Raw genomic sequence first — 17,337 nt, forward strand, 5'->3', positions numbered from 1 at the left:
AGGTTCATTGCCACAAAGATAATGTGACACTGGTAAAAGTAATGGTCTTTGGCCATTGCATGTGTAGATGATATGTCCCGAAAAGAAATTTCAGTGAACTTCTAAAAGAACCTAGGTTTTACGTAATCCCACCTAGCAATCTTGAGATTTACCTCTAAATTTGAATTTGAGGGTGAGAAAACCTACAGTTTTAGATATTTCCTTTACAAACCTCTAAATCTATCTATACTATTATAAAAGTGGGAAGGATCCCCCCCCCCCCAAATGTGGCGAAAGTTGCTTCATCCGGTGAACTTCTGGTGGTGTCCCTTGCAGCCTAACGTGCTCAACGAGAGAGATGGAGGGTACGTGAGAGAGATGGCAGGAGGCCGTCGACAATACTAGTATAGAGAATTTACCTTCAGTTTTTAGGAAAAAGAATTATGGTTCGATGTTCGATGATGAATTCGAAAAAGACTGATGCTTTTCGCGAGCACCGGTAACTATAAAGGAGAGAGGTAATAATGCACAAGAAGGGCAAGGTACACAAGTGAGCTACCATTGTCCTGATCTCTTTCCTCATTTTCATCCCCTTGGTGAGGTTTTTTGGGGAGGGCCAACAAATTTACCTGAAGGGTACCGAGCATAATAAAAAGACCCCATGCCAAAGGTGTACCAAGTTGAACGGGTGAGTAGAATCCAATGAGGCCATGCCACGTGGGCACGCATTCACAAACGAGGGTACTCGTTTTGGTGGACAGGAAGTTGCTGTCGTGCCGTGGCGGGGCGGTATTGGGTGGAGAGAGGGGGGTCACGTGCCATTTTGCTTTTTAACAAATTTCCAACTTTCAAATGAGCAAATAATTCAAGCTTTCCCATTGCGGTCATTTTCGAAGGGTTGGTGCGTCCGCGGCACCGCTCTTCCTCCTTTCCCTTACGAGCAACCTCCCTCCCCTCTTTTTTTTACTCTTTCGATCTCATCGCAGCAGGTGCCAAGACCCACCTCAAAGTTTCAAACCAGGCTTTGGCAGCTCTGCAGGCAAGGTCTCTCTCTCTCTCTCTCTCTCTCACACACACACACACACACACGCGCGCGCGCGCGCACACACAGTTGAGCTAATCGATCCCTCTCTCACACATAAAACAAGCGCTCAGCTCTCTCTCTCTCTCTCTCTCTCTCTCTCTCACACACACACACACACTCTCTAGCGATCACAGGTAAAGCCCTCCCCCCCTCTCTCTACAAAGCAAACAGAAGACTCTCTCTCTCTCTCTCTCTCTCTCTCGTGCAGACACGCAGAGACAAGGCGCAATATTGGCCTTGCACGTTCTAGGGTTGCTTGAGAGCTCGGCCTCATGTGACCTCTCTCTCTCTCTCTCTCTCTCTCTGCGTCCACGACCTCTGGAAGCCCTGCTAAATTTTTCTACAACGTTCTCCTCTCTCTATAATTTCCCTGAATAAATTTAGGGTGCGAGAATTGTAGTGTTGTTCTTGCGCTTACCAATTAGGCCTCTCTCTTTCTCTGTATGTCACATTGTACAGTCCACACATGCGCTTTTGAACTTAATGTTACTTTCCACCTACTCTAAAATGGACACTGACCTACGAAACTTTCAATAATGCTATATGTGGCAGGCAGTGGCAGCTAGGACAGGAGCAGCTGAATACCAAGGATGGCACTGAAAGCCGGGAGCAGCGGTGCGGCGGCAGCAGTGGTGGGAGTGAGTGCCAAGGTTATCATAACTGAGAATGGTCCGGCTGCCACCTGCATGGACAGTACCAGACAGGAGCTGCTGTATCTGAAGCCGGACATCAACGGGCCCCCGCGGGACACGGTAATGGGGGGGATCATGATCAATGGTCAGGAAGGATCGAAGGCAGCTGATCATCAGCAGATGGAGTTGATGAACGTGGAGGAGAGTGCGGATCACAGCAACAGCAATGATGATGAGGATGACGACGACGATGACGAGGGCGATGATGTGCCAGGGGTGACGGTATTTACAGTACAGCCTGACTGTGCAGGCGGTGGGATAAGAATGCAAGCGGCCGTTCATGCACAGACGATGAATGTTGCGGTGATCAGGAGCCCCGGGGTGGCTGGTGGCGTCATGAACAGTAGCTGCGCGCAGGTCCTGGACATGAATAGCCCTCAAAAAGTGAGGAGTTCAGCTGGAGTGGGAGCAGAAAAGGGAGGACCGGCTGGTAATATTCAGAATAACAGTAGTGCTTCACGCGGTAAAATACAGATCCGGCGCATCGAGAACACGACCAGCCGGCAGGTGACGTTTTCCAAGAGACGCAATGGATTGCTGAAGAAGGCGTACGAGCTGTCTGTGCTTTGCGACGCCCAACTTGCGCTCATCATCTTCTCCGCCACGGGCAAGCTCTTCGAGTTTGCAAGTCCCAAGTAAGCCGCTCTCTCTTACAATGCCTCATATCATGACCTTCTCAATTCGTCACACTTAATTAAAGAAAATTTCCTTTGCTTATTTTGTATATCACCCACATTTAACTAACTCCGTAATTCCACTCTGCTTGTAGCACTTACAGTGCATGCTTTTGATGATTTAGATTCACTGTCTACATTGTGTCAAGCTTTAGGAATGCTTTGTTCTTTGTTTTAGGAGTCGAGGATGGGTACCCTCCGTCCTCATCTTCTCAAAACAGAAGAGACAACAAAGACTTCAATTGCACCCAAGCTCCTAGGGCAATGCACCCAAGGGCGAGCTTTAGGAATGATCAAGTCGTCTTGATCAACACAAACGGTATCAACCAATTAGAAATGAGAAGTTTGTCAATAACTCCACATGATCACAATCCTAAGACCGTTTCTTGCCAACCAATTGCTAAAATGCTAAGCTTTCTTGCCACGGTTGGTTGATCTTAGGGAAACCAATGATTAGAGAGAAAGATGAGTGATTTTGAGAACCAAAGCTCAAAACACTTTAATGTTTTGGGTATATTATTATATTCAACGAGAATTGATATGATGACAACGGAGTGGAGTACGTGACTTACCTCTCTGAAAAAGATCACATGAAACAAAACCGTTCAAAATGCATTTGTTCTTAAAATGGCAAGCTCCCAACCAAGTGCCTCAAGGTTAAGATTTGAGGACGATGGTCCGCTTGATGTCCCTCCTTCAATCACTTGGCATTCAAAGCTAGAAAATTCTTGAATTTCACCAAGTACCTGTGGATTTACTATTCTGCCACCTTTTTCCTCAACCTGTAGGTGCTCCTAAAGGATTGTGTCCTTTGTTATTTCTCATTGAAAGAACTAATAGGAATCACGTGAAAAACACTCCATTGATCTGGGATTGCAACTTGAAAGATATATCATCCATCTTCCTTAGGAATCTTGAAAGGACTATTATATCTCATACTAGGCTTTCACTCATTATTGCGAGCTTGATCTTGTCAAAGTAGGAAGGACCCAATCATCTTCTTTTAACTACAAACCTTGCAATGGTTCCCAATTATCTTCTTATGCCTCTTTTGAAACTTTTACCAAGCCTCTCTCACCTTAGCAAATGTCATAGTCAAGTTTTATACAAAATATTTTCGTGAAAGATCTTACCCTTGGTGCACAAGATAGAGGGAGCCATCTTGCTATCCCAACAATCTTCAAGGGAGCATTTTTTGTAGATGTTGTTACAAATGGTAGCGCGGAGTGCCTGCAAAATACACAAAATAGTCTACTAGGACCAAGAAAATGAAACATGCATACCTAAAATAGTGACCACGAGAGAGAGAGAGAGAGAGAGAGAGAGAGAGAGAGAGAGAGAGAGAGAGAGAGAGAGAGAGAGAGAGAGAGTTGTTGGGTACCTTTGGAGTGCTATACCTACATGCGAATAGAGATGAGAGGGGAGACGAAGAGAGATGCAAAGCACTAGGTACAATCTTGCTTCGTGCAAGAGCGAGCATTTTTCTCTTGCACATATTTATCTATAGCCGCTCGTGAATGCTCGATGAGAATTATAATCGGCTTCTTGGATATAAAATTGCTACTGCTTGAAAAAAGATCTTAATTACTAATATATCTACATGCTATCTTTAAATTGTATAAGCCAGCTTGTCACCAACTAGTCTGCTTGTCACTTGTTAGTTTGCTTGCCACGTGGTAACCATACAACAATTATATGTTTATGCATCGTAATTGAAGTACCATTACATACCTTTCTATCAAGAAAGCAACAATACTCAATTGCAATATTATTATCATGCAAGTCATAGTTTGTTTAAGACAATGGTTAAAATTACATAAACATAATGTATCAAAAAAAATCTTAAAAACTTAAAACTTCTAATTTTTTGAGCTTTTGGGCATTCATATACTACATATGTTAGTATCCTACACCACTTAAATAAGCACTATATATCGTATCTTGATGTATCAAAATATCATTAGTCACAATCATCATTCAATATCCACAATCAATTTTAAATCCATAAACAATGTCATCATCATCATAAACTAAATTCAATTTCATATCAATATAATCCAAATCATTTTTATTATATGCTTGGATTGACAAAATTACACGGATAGCAGGGGTGTGTTGCTTTAGCCGACAAATCTGCATTGGTGTTACTTAAATCAACGGATCTGTACTAAATAAATTGATGTTTTCGAAATTGGATAATCTACACTGGAATGAGATTTGCACACTATAGAAATCAATGGATCTCTGTATATGTGACCAATGGGACGATGAAGGACATAAGATATCAAACACTTTTTTACTATTTTGAATTGAAAATTTTTGTAAATTGCAGTTAAAAAAAAAATTATACTCAAAAGGTTCTTTGGTTCAATCACCCTTGCTTATTTGTGACGTAGTCTACATTTACTCACAAATACTAAGTTTGAGAATAAAGTACCGAAAATGAACATTATGCAATAAAATCACCAATAGCAATCGATTGAGTTTAGAAGGATTCATGAATAAGTGTGAGATTGAAGATATATATAACCTCTTTTATCGGTACTTCAAATCAGATATCCAATTGAGTAAAAGGTAAACCCGCATAATGAAAAAAATCTGTTTATCTTAAGTTTCTAAGTGATTTTGCAAAAACAAAATTAAGAGGACTTACCATTTGGCTTAGCTTTACCTCAAAATATGTAACTTAACAAAAAAGTAGTTAAGATGTTAATCTATCAGGTTTAGGTACAAACCAATGTTTTAAGTAATCCGTATTGGCCCTACTTGTAATACAATCTAGATAATGAAAAAATACAGCATGCATGCATGTAGATATACAAAACTCGCTTACAAATGTCAAATGTACATCCATAACCTCGTAGAACAATTTACTTGAGAAATCCTCTACATGGATCCCAAAAATTGAGGGAAAAGGCCATAACAACAACTAGTAAGCAAGAGCTTTAAGACCAAGGTTTCCTTGTTTCTTGTTATAAAAATATGATAGCCATTTTGACGCATTAAGGAGGGAGTATAGGCGATATTAAGCTACTTCTTAAGCCTATAAGCGTAGAAATATGAGCATCGTTAATGCTATGAGTGACCTTGCTTGAGTGCCAATTTATGCAAATTTAATTAACCATTAAGGAACTCATCTTTGTGCTTCTAGTTTCACACATGAGGTTAATGACTTGCTTGATTGATCTCTTTCAGTATTCACTAGGATTTCTTTAATAGCATAGAACATTTGTGAATCTTGAAGTTTGAACCTTGAAAAAAACTCATCATTGTACTAATAGACCTTAAGAATTTAAAACCCTACTTTATGGTAGCCATTCTAGAGGTTGAGACTTAGCAGAGTTCCTCTCGATGTATCCTCTTGAACAATGTGGACCCCTTAATGTGTAACATTTAATGGCCTAAAAACTTGTGTGTAGCGGAAATTAACATGAACATAGTGGGCATTTCATTAGAATAGATTCCTAATGAGAATTACAAGAGTGCTTGGGTGGAGAGAGCAACAAAAAGCATAACACCTAGTTAGATAGCATGAACAATACTTTCAAAAGAGAGAGAAATTAAGCTATTGACAACAGTTGAGAACCAGATTTGCATGGAGCCGGTCCCCCCTCCAAAAGGCTTTGTATTATGGTTTCTCCCATCAAGAGAGACATTGTACAATACAATTCTGTGTTCCTTCAAGACTAGCTAGTGCAATGAAGATGAAAGCTTCATGCACTAAGAAAAACACTTAGCAAACACAACATCAATTATCCCCGGTCTTAGACCCAAGACCTCACACACCTTCAAAGATGGTGAGAGCTAGCAGGGTATGAGAGTAGATTGAGAGGAAGGAGTATCTTACGAGAAAGATGTACATCTCCTCACATAATCACTCATATTAGCATAGCTTAGCTTAGTAATTAGCATGGTAGAGGAGATGAGCATGCATTGAAGCTTGGCTCTTGGTTGGATTTGCATCACAAAGCCAAGAGTTGTTGGTGTAGGCCTCCCTTCTCACAAGCTTGGAGTAGGTGGTAAGCTTTCTATTAAAGCTTGAGAAGGAGAGAGTCTTCTTTACTTCACACATGAGATTGTGTGAGTGTATGTGTAATGCCTTGCAAAAATCAGCCCCCCTCTCTCTCTTGGGCGACCCCTCTTGCTATTTGCTCTTGCTATTCTCTCATTGGACCTCCCTAGGGCTAGCCAATAACAATTAAGTAGCATAAGTGATAGCCTTTTGACATGTTTCCCCCTTTCCCCTTTTGTGAGAGCTTTAGGTAATTTAATAATTCAACTAAACTCTCATTGGGCCCCTTTGCCTCCTGGCCAATAAGAATCAGGCAAGCCATTGGGCTGTTGAATGCTCATTGGACCCCTTGGGAGATTGTCCAATAGTCTTCTAGAGGACTTAATTCTCATTGGTTCTTTTATTAAGTGTTTTTAAATTAATTAAACTAGATTTACTCTAGCCTAATTCAATAGGAATTGGGTACAGCTTGTGGGCATCTGGCTTAGGGAGCTGACATGTGTCCCTCATTCCCTTTGCGTAAAGGGAGCTTGTGTGTGTGTGTGTGTGGCTTTCTCTCTCATCCCCTACATGCAAGGCTCGCCCCTCCTACGTAGGGATTGTAAAGACTTTTTTGTAGACACACAAAGCATCTAATTCCCCTATGGTTGACCTTTGGACACAACCTTTGAATTTTGGAACCTTAGCATTTTGGAAGTCTTAATGGACTGAACCTTAGGGTCTTTTTAGCTCATTGTTTCACATGGCTCTTTTGCAGATGGCCCCCCCTTTGGATCCCTATTTTCCCTCCTTTGAATCCCTACTGTGGCCGGTCTGCTAGCTTAACCAATATTCTAGCTTTTTCTCCCCTGGCACTTCCCCATATTAAATGATCAGTTTAACATGAGAAAATCATTTAGGAGAATTAGATATTTATTATTATGACATAATGCAGCTATGACATAATGCAGCTCACCCAACTTTATATATAAAGTTGGGTGGGCTCGATAAAGGGATCCACATTATCTCATAGGTAAGTTTAAGTTATTTTTTTAAAAGAATTGGTGTAAGTAAAGTGGGAGACCCTAGTTTCTGAAGGTCATTGAGAAACTTGATCTCAACATGGTTTGTGAGGGCAAGGAACTCGTTACATGTACTCTCACTTTTCTTGAAAAAAGGGGATGCTTTTTATGTCTTGGGTTGTTGCATATAATATTAACAGGATATTAACCCTTCCTTTTTTAAGAATTACTTTAAAAATTTGAATTTGAAGGTGATTGAATCTACAAGAATATAAAAATTTAGGTTAAAAACTTTCAATCATAGTATGCAAGGTTTCCAAGTTTTGGAAAAAGGGTTTAATTTGAGTACTAATATTTTGAGCAAAAAGGAGATGCAACCAATGAGTACAAATTCTTGGTAGCATATGGATCATTGGATAGAAGGGTGGGCATCATTTTATTTTAATTTGTTTTTTTGGTGTCCTCCTGTTGTTAATTAAAAAAGGTGGTGTAACATTTAATGGCCTAGTAATTTGTGTGTAGCGGAAAATAGCATGAACATAATGAGCATTTCATTAGAGTAGCTAGATTCCTAATGAGAATAACAATAGTGCAGAGCAACAAAGAGTATAACACCTAGTTAGATAGCATGAATAATACTTTAAAACAGAGAGAAATTAAGCTATTGACAACGGTTCAGGACCGGATTTAGGTCCCCCCTCCAAAAGGCTTTGTATTATGGTTTCTCCCATCAAGAGAGACATCTTACAATACAATTCTTTGTCTTCCTTCAATACTAGCTAGTGCAATGAAGATGGAAACTTCAAGCACTAAGCAGAACACTTATAAAACACAACATCAATTCCCTCACGGTCTTATACCCAAGACCTCACACACCTTCAAAGATGGTGAGAGCTAGCGGGGTATGAGAGTAGATTGAGAGAAAGGAGGAGTAGTATTACGAGAAAGATGTACATCTACTCACATAATCACTCATATTAGCATAGCTTAGGTTAGTAATTACCATGGTAGAGGAGATGAGCATGCATTGATGCTTGGCTCTTGGTTGGATTTGCATCACAAAGCCAAGAGTTGTTGGTTTAGGCTTCCCTTCTCACAAGCTTGGAGTAGGTGATAAGCTTTCCATTAAAGCTTGAGAAGGAGAGAGAGAGAGTCTTCTTACTCCATACATGGACTAGTGTGAGTGCGTATGCCATAATTCCTTGAGAAAATCAGCCCCCTCTCTCTTGGTCAACCCTCTTGCTATTTGCTCATGCTTACACCCTATTGGACCTCTCTAGGCTTAGCCAATGGAATTTCAAGAGCATAAGTGATAGCCTTCTGACATGCGTCCCCCTTTCCCTCTTTGTGAGAGCTTTAGGTGATTAATTAATGCAACTAAACTCTCATTGGACCCCTTTGTCTCCTGGCCAATAGGAATCAGGCAAGCCATTGGGTTGTTGACTGCTCATTGCACCCCTGGGGAGACTGTCCAATAGTCTTCTAGAGAGATTAATTCTTATTGGTTCTTTTATTAAGTGGTTTTAAATTAATTAAACTAGATTTACTCTAGCCTAATTCTCATTGGTTCACCTCCATGGCCATCCAATAGGATTTGAGTACACCTTGTGGGCATCTGGGCTAGGGAGCTGACATGTGTCCCTCATTCCCTTTGTGTAAAGGGAGCTTGTGTGTGTGTTTCTCTCTCATTCCCTACTTGCAAGGCTCGCCCCCTCCTATGTAGGAGCCATGAAGACTTTTGGTACACACACAAAGCATCCAATTTTCCTAGTGCTTGACCTTTGGACACAACCTTTGAATTTTGGAACCTTAGCATTTTGGAAGTCTTAATGGGCTGAACCTTAGGGTCTTTTAAGCCCATTGTTGCACATTGCTCTTTTGCAGATGCCCCCCCCCTTTGGATCCCTATTTTCTCTCCTTTAGATCCCTACTATGGTTTGTCTGCGAGCTTAACTAGTATTCTAACTTTTTCTCCCCTGGCACTTTCCCATATTAAATGGTCAGTTTAGAATGATAAAATCATTTAGGAGATTTAGATATTAGTTATTACCTCTCTCTTGAAATCATAGTCGTCCTTGACTATGGGGTAGAGAAGATAAAGCATATTCATTAGTCCTTTTTCTAGTGGGTAGAGGATCCCTATGTTACCCTACGTCATCATTCTAGAACGGGTGACTAGTCCATTTGGCGCTTGAGAGCCTAAGCTACCGCAAGCATGTCTGCACATTAGTCCTATCAATCTTCCATAGTAGAGTGACAAGCTCTACTTGGTGTTTGGGAGACGTCGTCTCCGCAAACTTGATCTAAGCATGCATACTACTTCACATTTGTGCACAATAAAGAAAAAGAGAGTCTTATAAGACAAAAACTTTGTTCATTTTAAACATTTGTACATTTGCTTACTCTAGGGAATCATTGTAAGCATTGAAAAGGTTTAGGTTATCCTTTAATTGTATGCCTTGCATCCATCTAGCATCTCCAAAAGGATAATTCTTAAACTTAATAAGATATCGTCGGATAGTCTTACCACCTCTTCATGTCGGAGAATCGACTCGGGGCAACACCTCTTCTTGGTCCTCGATCTCCGTTGGGTCTTCAATAGTTGGTTCTTGTGGTGGCTCTCCTTTGTAAGGCTTTAGAAGGCTCACATGGAAAGCATTGTGTATGAGCCAATGGCTGGGCAACTTGAGTTGATAGGCCATCTCATTGATTGTCCTAAGAATCTGGAAGGGACAATAGTACCTTTTTGCTAACATAGCATAGTACTTTTGGTGTCCCGTAGGATTCTTGCCCGTCATGTGCCTTAATCGAGCCTTGGGAAATTTGAGTAAGACCCAATCATTTTCTTTAAAGGCTTGGGCTGTTTTGTGCTTGTCAGCAGCAGCCTTCTGCCTTTGTTGTGAGATAGAGATAGCATCCTTAATCTTTTGGAAAGATTCTTGTAGGTCTCGGCTATACTCATCTGCAGCAAAGATCTTCCCGTGTACCTTAAGTAGCAAGGGACTTTTTTATCTTCCCTCAATTACCTCAAAAGGTGTTTTTTTCATGGAAGTATGTACATTGTTATTGTAGGCACACTCCACTAAGGGTAAGTACTCCTCCCATTGGGATCTTTGATCTACTTCCGTTACATAGGCTTTTAGTAGATCAAGAATTGTTAGGTTAGCTATTTCACTTTGGCCATCCGTTTGCGGGTGATAGGCCGAAGATAAGTTTAGACTTGTCCCTAAATTCTCACAGAGACCGTTCCAGAAATTTTTGGTCATTATAGGATCTCTATCCGACACTATGAACATTGGAAAGCCATGGTACTTGAAGATTTGTGAAATGAAGAGGGTTGCCATTTAATGGGCTTTGATAGTATTTTTGACAGGTATAAAATGAGCTTCTTTACTGAACCTATCTACTATCGTCCATATTCTCGTATTCCCATGGATAGACTTAGGCAATCCAAAGATAAAATCCATGGATATGCTCTCCCATGGTGAATCCGGGATTGGAAAAGGTTGAAGAAATCCAGGTTGCTTCCCTCTAACAAACTTTGTCCTTTGGCATACCACACATTTAGAAACATACTCTTTTATGTTTGCTTTCATGGTAAGCCAATACAAATATGTTTCAATCCCCTTTAGGGTAGACTGAATCCCTCTATGCCCTGCATAAGGAGGAGCACGAGAGTCATACATTACTTTCTCACGTAGTGAGCTAGTAACGCATAGTCTATTGCCATAGAGAAGATAACCATCTTGTAAAGTAAAGGGTTCCTCTTTCTTCCCTAATGCAAGGGCTGAACTCACACCTCTAAAATCAGGATCAATAGCATACTCATCTATCATAGAAGATACATCATTGTGAGTTGCTATGGAAACCACATTCACTCTCGGTTGTCTTGAGAGTGCATCGGCTACTTGATTATGCTTGCCAGCAATGTGAGCAATATAAAAATGAAATTGCGAAAGAAAATTTTCCCACCTCATTTGTTTGTCGGAGAGCTTGGTTTGCGTCATGAAGTACTTAAGACTTTGGTGATCCGTTCGCAGAATAAAAGGAGTCCCTCATAAATAGTGCTTCCATGAGTCTAAGGCATGTAGAATTGCGAGGAGTTCTTTTTCATATATGCCTGGAGCTTGTTCAACAGGGTCAAGCCTTCGACTTTCATAGGCTATGGCATGCCCTTATTGGAGCAAAACAGCTCCAAGGCAATCACCACAAGCATCACATTGGACCTCAAATGGCTTTCAGAGATCCGGTAGTGTAAGCACAGATTAAGAGATAAGATTTTCTTTAAGCTTTTGAAAAGCATTGTTCTCCTTAGCAGACCATGTATACCTAACATTTTTCTTTGTTAGGTCATGTAATGGTCCTGCGATATGTGAGAACCTCTCTATGAAGCGTCTATAGTGTGCACACATACCTATAAAGCTTCTTAATTCATGGAGATTCCTTGGTTTAGCCATCCTTTTATTACCTCTAACTTTCATGGATCCATTTGGATGCCATCTTGAGAGATAATGTGACCTAAATACTGAATCTCTTGCAAGAAAAAATTTACTTTTTTTTCAATTAACATAAAGTTTATTCTCTCTTAGAACTTGAAATATTACCTGGAGGTGTTGCTTGTGTTCATCTAATGAATTAGAGTAGATGATGATATCATCAAAGAACACTCCAGTAAAGGTTCGGTGAGGCCCGAATAGCTTCTCCATCAAGCGGTTTAATGTGGTTGGTGCATTAGTCAAGCCAAAAGGCATGACAATATATTCGTAAAGACCAAACATAGTGCGAAATGCGGTCTTTACAATGTCTTGATCAACTATCTTTATTTGATGATAGCCACTTTTTAGGTCAATCCTACTGAAGTAGGCGGACCCTTGTAGCTTATCAAATAGGTCTTCTATCCGTGGAATGGGAAACCTATTCTTGATAGTGATCCTATTTAGTGCTCTATAGTCGACACACATACGATATGTGCCGTTTTTCTTTTGCACTAATAGCACAGGAGAACAAATTGGAGATGAGCTAGGCCTAACCATACCCTTCTCAACTAACTCATGCACTTGCCTCATAATCTCCTCTTTTTGAGCTTGAGAAACTCTATAAGGAGGTTTATTAGGCGGTGAACTTCCTGGAAGTATTTCAATTGCATGGTCATCATTGCCTCGTTCAGGAGGTAGCTCACAAGGGATGTCATCAATAAAGACATCTTGAATTTCCCGATTAAGGGAGTGACTGAAGCTTCTTGCCCCTTGGAAGCACCGTCTGCAGGTAGCACATCTCTCATCTCGTAGGTTTGGATGCCTAGCTTGGTGGCCAACTCTGTGGATATGAAACTGTGAGTAGAAGCAAGGTCAAAGAGAATAAAAGCATCATGTTCTCTTACCTTTCCCCAAGCATGGCATAGAGGAGATCCTTTGTGGTGAGTTTCCTCCTCTTGGATTCTGACCAAGGTAGCTCTAGGAAATTCATGGCGGGTGTTCTTTTTGGGACAAGCGGGGTACGCATGTCCTTGCTTGCCGCACTTGAAACAACGGTTGTCCTTGCGATAACGCTCAAGCTCTTCAGGAGAGTTTTTTTTTGCCTTTGTAAACTCCCTTCTCCTTAGCTTTGTTGGAATTGCCCTTAAGAAACTTTTGGACATTGTCCTTCCCCTTAGGCTCATTGGAACCCTTGTTTTTTGTTGGCTTAGATTTTCTTTTAGCCTCTGTTTGGAAATTGATTCAAGAAGCTACCATACTATGGTGTATAACCGTTGATATGCTCTGTGGCCTTTGGCAGTTGACATACTCCGCCATTTCTTCAGTTAAGCCCACACAAAATTGTTGCTTTTACTTTCCAAAATCCAACTTTTTGAAGACAATGGCTTTGAGTTGTAAGTCCCAAAACTTGTCTACATATTTGTGAATGGATTCGTAGGGAGAGAGCTTCAAGCTTCGCCATTCGGTGAGTACTTTCTCTTTGGCATCGGTGGCCAAAATTTGCTTCATAATGGAAGCTCTTAAAGCTTTCCATGTTCGTGGAGCTTCACCGCTGGCTCATAGGCAAGACCACCATTGTCTGGCGGACTTTTGAAAGTGCATAGCTACATGGTGTTGCTTAGAGGACTCCGTGAAGCCCTCATCTCGAACACCGCATCAAATTGTTGGATAAAGGCCAAGACTTTGTCCGTAGCACCAAAGGTGCCATCGTAGGTAAGGAAAGAGATGCTCTTCTCTCTCTCTTTGAACTTCTTGAGCTTGGAGGACCTCTTCCACGTGGCATAGGATTTCCTATGGCCTCTTCTTTTTGATGGTTCAAAAGTTGCACCATCACTTTCTTCACAAGATGAAGAATTTGAGGAAGATGGAGAAGAGGGTGACCTCTTTCTCGCCTTTTTCTTGCCTTGATCTTCTTTGTCTGCACCATCACTTTCATAAGAGGAAGACGATGAAGAAGATGGAGAATAGGGTGTCCTCTTTCTTGCCTTTTTCTTCTCTTGCTTTTTTTCATCCCTCTTTGAATTATGGTGTGGAGAAGTGTGCAATGGTTTTCTCTGTTTTGGAGGTGATGGAGAGTGGTTGGCCGGCCGTCTTCGTGGAGCCATCTCCACCGAGGTGGCAGGAGACTCACTTCTTTCTCATTTCTTTGGTGGAGGCTCTTGAGTTCTCCTTTGAGAAGGAGATGCGTCATCAAGAAGAAAATTTCTGAGCCCTTTGTATGGATCTTCTTCTTCTTTCCGAATCAAAGAGAGGCCTCTTTGGGAGTCTCACTAGGAGGCTTCTTAGGTACTCTCTTGTCATGGTGGGGAGTTTGGAGAATCCCATGAGCACGAAGCTGCTGTTGCACTTCACTTTGGAGGGATGGATTACCCATAGCTTGCTCATTAGAAAAATCAAAGTTATCAACATTAATTTCACTCTCTTTACTATTGTCAGCCATTCTAACAACTTTTAGGTGTACTTTGGCACTTCCAAGTCCTAGATGCTACTCCTCTTTACCCCTTTAGACAAGCATTCAAGCTACTGTACTCGTGGCTCGAATACCATTAATTGCAAGAAATAGAAGAGAGGATCGCTCAACACCAAAACAGCACCGGCTCATGTCAAGCTTCTAATAGCTCAATAGTGGTTAAGCCATAGGCAAGCCCCGTAGGACTCCACTATTAAGACCATAGCTCTCAACGGTGATGCCTTGTTATCTGCATGAAGGCAGGTGCACTGCAAGGCCGAAAAATCCCTATTCTACTTAGTCAAATGCAATTAATAGTACCAACCATTTATAGCTAGCTTGAGGACCTCCCTTCTTGAGCAAGAAAAGAGAAACCTTGTGCTCTAATACCAATGTAGCATTGAATGGCCTAGTAACTTGTGTGTAGCGGAAAATAGCATGAACATAGTGAGCATTTCATAAGAATAGATTCCTAATGAGAATAACAAGAGTGCTTGGGTGGAGAGAGCAACAAAAAGTATAACACCTAGTTAGATAGCATGGACAATACTTCAAAAGAGAGAGAAATTAATCTATTGACAACAGTTGAGGACCGTATTTACATGGAGCCGGTCCCCCCTCCAAAAGGCTTTGTATTATGTTTTCTCCCATCAAGAGAGACATTTTACAATATAATTCTTTGTGTTCCTTCAATACTAGCTAGTGCAATGAAGATGGAAACTTCAAGCACTAAGAAAAACACTTATAAAACACAACATGAATTTCCTCACGATCTCAGACCCAAGACCTCACACACCTTTGAAGATAGTGAGAGCTAGCGGGGTATGAGAGTAGATTGAGAGGAAGGAGTAGTTTTACGAGAAAGATGTACAGATCCTCACATAATCACTCATATTAGCATAGCTTAGCTTAGTAATTACCATGCTAGAGGAGATGAGCATGCATTGAAGCTTGACTCTTGGTTGGATTTGCATCACAAAGCCAAGAGTTGTTGGTGTAGGCCTCCCTTCTCACAGGCTTGGAGTAGGTGATAAGCTTTCCATTAAAGCTTGAGAAGGAGAGAGAGAGAGAGTCTTCTTACTCCAGACATAGACTAGTGTGAATGTTATGTCATAATGCCTTGAGAAAATCAGCCCCCTCTCTCTCTTGGTCGACCCCTCTTGCAATTTGCTCGTGCGTACACCCTATTGGACCTCTCCAGGCTTAGCCAATGGAATTTCAAGAGCATAAGTGATAGCCTTCTTACATGTGTCCCCCTTTCCCCTTTTGTGAGAGCTTTAGGTAATTAATTAATGCAACTAAACTCTCATTGGACCCCTCTGTTCCTTGGCCAATAGGAATCAGGCAAGCCATTGGGCTGCTGAATGCTCATTGGACCCCTTGGGAGACTGTCCAATAGTCTTCTAGAGAGCCTTCATTCTTATTGGTTCTTTTATTAAGTGTTTTCAAATTAACTAAACTAGATTTACTTTAGCCTAATTCTCATTTGTCCACCTCCATGGCCATCCAATAGGATTTGAGTACATCTTGTGGGCATCTCGGCTAGGGAGCTGACATGTGTCCCTCATTCCCTTTGTGTAAAGGGAGCTTGTGTGTGTGTGTGTGTTTCTCTCTCATCCCCTAGTTGCAAGGCTCGCCCCCTCCTATGTAGGAGCCATGGAGACTTTTGGTACACACACAAAGCATCCAATTTTCCTAGTGTTTGACCTTTGGATACAACCTTTCAATTTTGGAACCTTAGCATTTTGGAAGTCTTAATGGGCCGAACCTTAGGATCTTTTAAGCCCATTGTTGCACATTGCTCTTTTGCAGATGCCCCCCCCCCCCCCCCCCCCCCCCCCCCCCCCCCCCCCCCACCCTTGTGGATCCCTATTTTCCCTCCTTTAGATCCCTACTGTGGCCGGTCTGCCAGCTTAACCAATATTCTAACCTTTTCTCCCTTGGCACTTCCCCATATTAAATGATCAGTTTAACATGAGAAAATCATTTAGGAGAATTAGATATTATTTATTATCATGTGGCTTCCTTTTGGCCATTGTTTTGTGGATATTTTTCTCACATGGCAATGTTAGGTGCATGCGTATGTAGAGTGCAGCCTCCTATGGAGTTGCTATTGGACATCAAGCTCAATTTGACACTACTATGGCGGTTTCTAGTGGATGGTAGAAATATTTGTTGCTCCATTTACTTGTATTGTTGCTTAGTCCTCTATCGGCTTATAGGGTTTTTGTCATTGCTTGTCCAGCCATGCTGTCTTTCTTCCAGTGGGCATAGTGTCCGCTTTGCTGATTGTGCTGAAATTTATGATGACAATAATGTAGTGAACCCCTATGGGTTTGGGACGTTTCCATGATGGGAAAAAAAATATGCCTTTCCACCTTACATCTCACCTACCATTGCTATCTTATCTAGCATCACTGCCATTTCTCTGCAGTTCCCCTCCTTTTAACTTAGCCTCATGCTCATGCTTCTTCCGTAGACCTTTGGTTTATTTGTTTGATTTAAAAGGTGGGGAGGTCTCTTGGTATGATTTTCCATGATGCTTCAATGCTCTCTCTCTCTCTCTCTCTCTCTCTCTCTCTCTCTCTCTCTCTCTCTCTCTCTCTCTCCCCAAGTAGAATGCTCACAAGGTATTAAAGCTTTTCACATTTCTCTTTACTATTTTTTTCCAAAATCTCATATATATGATCCTATATTTAATACTTTAATTAATCTTGTTTGAGCACGAATAATTTCTCAAGATACTAAAGCTTTTCAAATTTTTCTTATTGATTTTTTTATTCCTATATATGTATTCAATACTTTAGTTAATCTTGTTCGAGCGTGATTAATTTTTCTCTCCAACTAGTCTTTCTTTATTCCAAATTCTCATATATGTAATCCTACATTTTCTACTTTAATTAATCTTGTTCGAGCGTGATCAGTTTTTCTCTCCAAATAGACCTCTCTATTATTATAGATATTTTCTACT

At 41.0% G+C, this 17,337-nt stretch overlaps 1 protein-coding gene across 1 annotated transcript in view; it reads left to right on the forward strand.

Moving 5' to 3' along the window:
* The first annotated feature begins 866 nt into the window (after nucleotides 1–866).
* The window catches only part of LOC147449045 (uncharacterized), a 209,403-nt gene continuing 192,932 nt past the window's right edge, over nucleotides 867–17,337 (forward strand). Inside the window, exons 1-2 of the mRNA XM_086521529.1 lie at nucleotides 867–1,018; nucleotides 1,616–2,390. Coding sequence (XP_086377655.1) covers nucleotides 1,654–2,390 — 737 coding nt within the window. The 5' untranslated portion in view covers nucleotides 867–1,018; nucleotides 1,616–1,653. The remainder of the gene's footprint in view (nucleotides 1,019–1,615; nucleotides 2,391–17,337) is intronic.

The sequence above is a fragment of the Adiantum capillus-veneris genome, chromosome 10, assembly GCF_014529385.1.
Source record: "Adiantum capillus-veneris isolate H3 chromosome 10, ASM1452938v2, whole genome shotgun sequence".
Classification (NCBI taxonomy): Eukaryota; Viridiplantae; Streptophyta; class Polypodiopsida; order Polypodiales; family Pteridaceae; genus Adiantum; species Adiantum capillus-veneris.